Source organism: Oncorhynchus nerka, linkage group LG20, assembly GCF_034236695.1.
Source record: "Oncorhynchus nerka isolate Pitt River linkage group LG20, Oner_Uvic_2.0, whole genome shotgun sequence".
Classification (NCBI taxonomy): domain Eukaryota; kingdom Metazoa; phylum Chordata; class Actinopteri; order Salmoniformes; family Salmonidae; genus Oncorhynchus; species Oncorhynchus nerka.
The window spans coordinates 83,662,242-83,668,205 of NC_088415.1; the positions used below are offsets into that span (position 1 = coordinate 83,662,242).

General features: G+C 36.8%; 1 protein-coding gene across 1 annotated transcript in view; it reads left to right on the forward strand.

The window, feature by feature from the left end:
• The first annotated feature begins 221 nt into the window (after window positions 1-221).
• LOC115103298 (ras-related protein Rab-6B-like) overlaps window positions 222-5,964 on the forward strand; it is a 14,796-nt gene continuing 9,053 nt past the window's right edge. Inside the window, exon 1 of the mRNA XM_065005909.1 lies at window positions 222-415. Within this exon, the coding sequence (XP_064861981.1) occupies window positions 346-415 (70 nt within the window). The 5' untranslated portion in view covers window positions 222-345. The remainder of the gene's footprint in view (window positions 416-5,964) is intronic.

The following is a 5,964-nucleotide window of genomic DNA, read 5'->3' on the forward strand; positions in this document are numbered from 1 at the left end:
CATATTACTATAACAAATTGTTTATAATACAATGTGTTTGGAAATAAAAACTAACCCGAAAACACAGCTATTGCATTACTTTACTTGCTTTTCTGAAAATGCATACACTGTGTAAATGTAAGGAATAACGGTAGAAAATGCCATAATATTTCAGAAGGTGAGAGAACGAATAAGGTGAGGTCGCGCACAGGCGCACACGCATCCTAAATTGACAGGACGATGCTAAGCTGCATTCCCATCATCATATGAGCAGAGGAGGATCCCAGCACACCGATAGTGAAAGAAACAACGCCTCTGGATCAGAAAACCTGTATTATAATCCGATAGAGCTTTATCGCTGTAACCATGTCCGCCGGAGGAGACTTGGGGAACCCTCTGAGGAAATTTAAACTCGTCTTTTTAGGAGAACAGAGCGGTGAGTCGAGCATTTTGGAGAGCCTTGGCTTGGAGGCTTGCTTGGTTATCAGTTGCCAAACACGCTAATGCATCCTGAAGGCCATAACTGTGTTATTTGGTCTATTTGAAAGTTTTCACTGTTTTGTAAATGTTTTGAGAGGTTGTGTAATATGTTAGCTCAATCAACCAATTCACCGGTTCCTGTCACGATTTTGTTTTTGTAGAAAATTTGATTAGTCATCCATTGTGATCTAAAACGTCATGAAATAAATCTATCTTCCCGGTTTTCCAGATGTTAATTTTAATTTAAACCAATTTCTCTATTTAAACATGTTTTATTTTAATGTATCATTGGTATTAGAGAAAGAATACAGTAGACGACGTGAAATACGAATGTGGATGTTTTGATGTGGTGCAGTGACCGGCAGAAAGATTCGTTCTGTTGCAAGATTATAATAACATGTTATCACAGTTCCATCGTTGATTATAGGCGTAAATGTAACATTAAAATATATGACATGACAAGCTATCATTTTTTGTTAGGTTTAAAAGGGATAAATTGACAAACAGTTCCCATGTGTCAGTTCGGGACACACCCAGGTTGGCGATGTCTGTAGAATGTATAAACCTCGCAGTCACTGTCTCCAATCTCCACTTGACTCACAGTTCCGTAACATAATGATAGTCACGAATGGTTTTTCCGTTTCGTAACATGATGCTGTATTCAATAATTCAATCATTTAGGGAACAATGACTGTTTACGTGGTTGATATGGCATAGATTCAGGAGTCTAGATCGATAATGGTTTAGCGCTATAAACCTCTTGGAATATGTGGTCACTGGTCAGACATCATACAGTCAGAATGGCTATACACATTTCGGTACAATCATGGAAGTGAAAAATACCAGTGGTTTATTTGTAATAGAATGGGTGCTGTGTGTGTGTGCGTGTCTGTGTCTGTGTACTGTGTGTGTGTCTGTGTACTGTGTGTGTGTGTGTGTGTGTACTGTGTGTGTGTGTGTGTATGTACTGTGTGTGTGTGTGTGTGTGTACTGTATGTGTGTGTGTGTATGTGTGTGTGTGTGTGTGTGTGTGTGTGTGTGTGTGTGTGTGTGTGTGTGTGTGTATGTATGTACTGTGTGTGTGCATGTGTGTGTGTGTGTGTGTGTTTGTGCGCATGTGTTATTGCATTTGTATTTAGCTAACACCCTAATGGTTTTCTGTAAGGTATGTTGTAATGTAGCGGTGTGGTGCTGAATTCAAGCCTGTAATGGCCACTGCCCATAGCCTTCTGTAGGTCACTAACTGTGATGTACTTAGCTACAAGGAGCCTAAGACACCTAGACAAAGCGAGTGCAACATTTTCCATAGGCTAGTTATTGATTTCGTAACATTATGTATTTACTGTATGTATGTATGTATGTATGTATGTATGTATGTATGTATGTATGTATGTATGTATGTATGTATGTATGTATGTATGTATGTATGTATGTAAGAGTGTGTGTGTGTGTGTGTGTGTGTGTGTGTGTGTGTGTGTGTGTGTATGTGTGTGTGTGTGTATGTATGTGTGTGTGTGTGTGTGTGTGTGTGTGTGTGTGTGTGTGTGTGTGTATGTATGTATGTATTTGATTTTAAAAATCAAGGGGTCTGCATGCTTTCTGAAGGCACTGTATGTACAGTGCATCAGGAAAGTATTCAGACCCCTTCCCTTTTTCCACATTTTGTTACGTTACAGCCTTATTCTAAAATGTATTACATAAAACATCAATCTATGCACAATACCCCATAATGACATGATTTGGAAAGGCACACACCTGTCTATATAAGGTGCCACAGTTGACAGTGCATTTCAGAGCAAAAACCAAGCCATGAGGTCAAAGGAATTTTCTGTATAGCTCCGAGACAGGATTGTGTCAAGGCACAGATCTGGGGAAGTGTAGCAAAACATTTCTGCAGCATTGAAGGTCCACAAGAACACAGTGGCCTCCATCATTCTTAAATGGAAGAAGTTTGGAACCATACTCTTCCTAGAGCTGGCCGCCCGGCCAAACTGAGCAATCGGGGGAGAAGGGCCTTGGTCAGGGAGGTGACCAAGAACCCAATGGTCACTCTGACTGAGCTCCAGAGTTCGTCTGTGGAGATGGGAGAATCTTCCAGAAGGACAACCATCTCTGCAGCACTCCACCAATCAGGCCTTTATGGTAGAGTGTCCAGACGGAAGCCACTCATCAGTAAAAGGCACATGACAGTCCGCTTGGAATTTGCCAAAAGGCACCTAAAGGACTCTCAGACCTATGAGAAACAAGATTCTCTGGTCTGATGAAACCAAGATTGAACTATTTGTTCTGAATGCCAAGTGTCACGTCTGGAAGAAACCTGGTACCATCCCTTAGATGAAGCATGGAGGTGGCAGCATCATGCTGTGGGGATTCTTTTCAACGGCAGGGACTGGGAGAAGAGTCAGGATCGAGGGAAAGATGAACGGAGCAAAGTACAGAGAGATCCTTGATGAAAACCTGCTCCAGTGCGCTTCAGTTTTTTATTTTGTATACATTTGCAAAAATGTCTAAACCTGTTTTTGCTTTGTCGTTATGGGGTATTGTGTGTAGATTGATGAGAAAATCCCCCCAATTTAATACATTTTAAAATGAGGCCGTAACATAACAAAATGTGGACTGTATGTATGTACTGTATGTATGTATGTATGTATTGTATGTACTGTATGTATTGTATGTATGTATGTATGTATGTATGTATGTATGTATGTATGTATGTATGTATGTATGTATGTATGTATGTATGCATGTATGTATGTATGTATGTATGTATGTATGTATGTATGTATGTATGTATGTATGTATGTATGTATGTATGTATGTATGTATGTATGTATGTATGTATGTATGTATGTATGTATGTATGCATGCATGTATGTATGTATGTATGTACTGTATGTATGTATGTATGTATGTATGTATGTATGTATGTATGTACTGTATGTATGTATGTATGTATGTATGTATGTATGTATGTATGTATGTATGTATGTATGTATGTATGTATGTATGTATGTATGTATGTATGTATGCACTGTATGTATGTATGTATGTATGTATGCATGTATGTATGTATGTATGTATGTATGTATGTATGTATGTATGCATGTATGTATGTATGTATGTATGTATGTATGTATGTATGTATGTATGTATGTATGTATGTATGTATGTATGTATGTATGCATGTACTGTATGTATGTATGTATGTATGTACTTAATGTACTTATGTATGTATGTACTTAATGTATGTACTTAATGTATGTACTTAATGTATGTACTTAATGTACTTAATGTATGTATGTACTTAATGTATGTATGTATGTATGTATGTATGTATGTATGTATGTATGTATGTATGTATGTATGTATGTATGTACTGTATCTACTGCATGTATGTATGTATGTATGTATGTATGTATGTATGTATGTATGTATGTATGTATGTATGTATCTACTGTATGTATGTATCTACTGTATGTATGTATGTATGTATGTATGTACTTAATGTACTTAATGTATGTACTTAATGTATGTATGTACTTAATGTACTTAATGTATGTATGTATTAATGTATGTACTTAATGTATGTATGTATGTATGTATGTATGTATGTATGTATGTATGTATGTATGTATGTATGTATGTATGTATGTATGTATGCATGCATGCATGTATGTATGTATGTATATATGTATGTATGTATATATGTATGTATGTATGTATGTATGTATGTATGTATGTATGTATGTATGTATGTATGTATGTATGTATGTATGTATGTATGTGTGTATCTACTGTATGTATGTATGTATGTATGTATGTATGTATGTATGTATGTATGTATGTATGTATGTATGTATGTATGTATCTACTGTATGTATGTATCTACTGTATGTATGTATGTATGTATGTATGTATGTATGTATGTATGTATGTATGTATGTATGCACTGTATGTACTGTATGTATGTATGTATGTATGTATGTATGTATGCATGTATGTATGTATGTATGTATGTATGTATGTATGTATGTATGTATGTATGTATGTATGTATGTATGTATGTATGTATGCATGTACTGTATGTATGTACTTAATGTATGTACTTAATGTATGTATGTACTTAATGTACTTAATGTATGTATGTACTTAATGTATGTACTTAATGTATGTACTTAATGTATTAATGTACTTAATGTACTTAATGTACTTAATGTATGTATGTATGTATGTATGTATGTATGTATGTATGTATGTATGTATGTATGTATGTATGTATGTACTGTAATGCATGTATGTATGTATGTATGTATGTATGTATGTATGTATGTATGTATGTATGTATGTATCTATGTATGTATGTATCTACTGTATGTATGTATGTATGTACTTAATGTACTTAATGTATGTATTAATGTATGTATGTACTTAATGTACTTAATGTATGTATGTACTTAATGTATGTACTTAATGTATGTATGTATGTATGTATGTATGTATGTATGTATGTATGTATGTATGTATGTAAGAGTGTGTGTGTGTGTGTGTGTGTGTGTGTGTGTGTGTATGTATGTATGTATGTGTGTGTGTGTGTGTGTGTGTGTGTGTGTGTGTGTGTGTGTGTGTGTGTGTGTATGTATGTATGTATTTGATTTTAAAAATCAAGGGGTCTGCATGCTTTCTGAAGGCACTGTATGTACAGTGCATCAGGAAAGTATTCAGACCCCTTCCCTTTTTCCACATTTTGTTACGTTACAGCCTTATTCTAAAATGTATTACATAAAACATCAATCTATGCACAATACCCCATAATGACATGATTTGGAAAGGCACACACCTGTCTATATAAGGTGCCACAGTTGACAGTGCATTTCAGATTCAAAAACCAAGCCATGAGGTCAAAGGAATTTTCTGTATAGCTCCGAGACAGGATTGTGTCAAGGCACAGATCTGGGGAAGTGTAGCAAAACATTTCTGCAGCATTGAAGGTCCACAAGAACACAGTGGCCTCCATCATTCTTAAATGGAAGAAGTTTGGAACCATACTCTTCCTAGAGCTGGCCGCCCGGCCAAACTGAGCAATCGGGGGAGAAGGGCCTTGGTCAGGAGGTGACCAAGAACCCAATGGTCACTCTGACTTCCAGAGTTCGTCTGTGGAGATGGGAGAATCTTCCAGAAGGACAACCATCTCTGCAGCACTCCACCAATCAGGCCTTTATGGTAGAGTGTCCAGACGGAAGCCACTCATCAGTAAAAGGCACATGACAGTCCGCTTGGAATTTGCCAAAAGGCACCTAAAGGACTCTCAGACCTATGAGAAACAAGATTCTCTGGTCTGATGAAACCAAGATTGAACTATTTGTTCTGAATGCCAAGTGTTCCTGAAGAAACCTGGTACCATCCCTTAGATGAAGCATGGAGGTGGCAGCATCATGCTGTGGGGATTCTTTTCAGCGGCAGGGACTGGGAGAAGAGTCAGGATCGAGGGAAAGATGAACGGAGCAA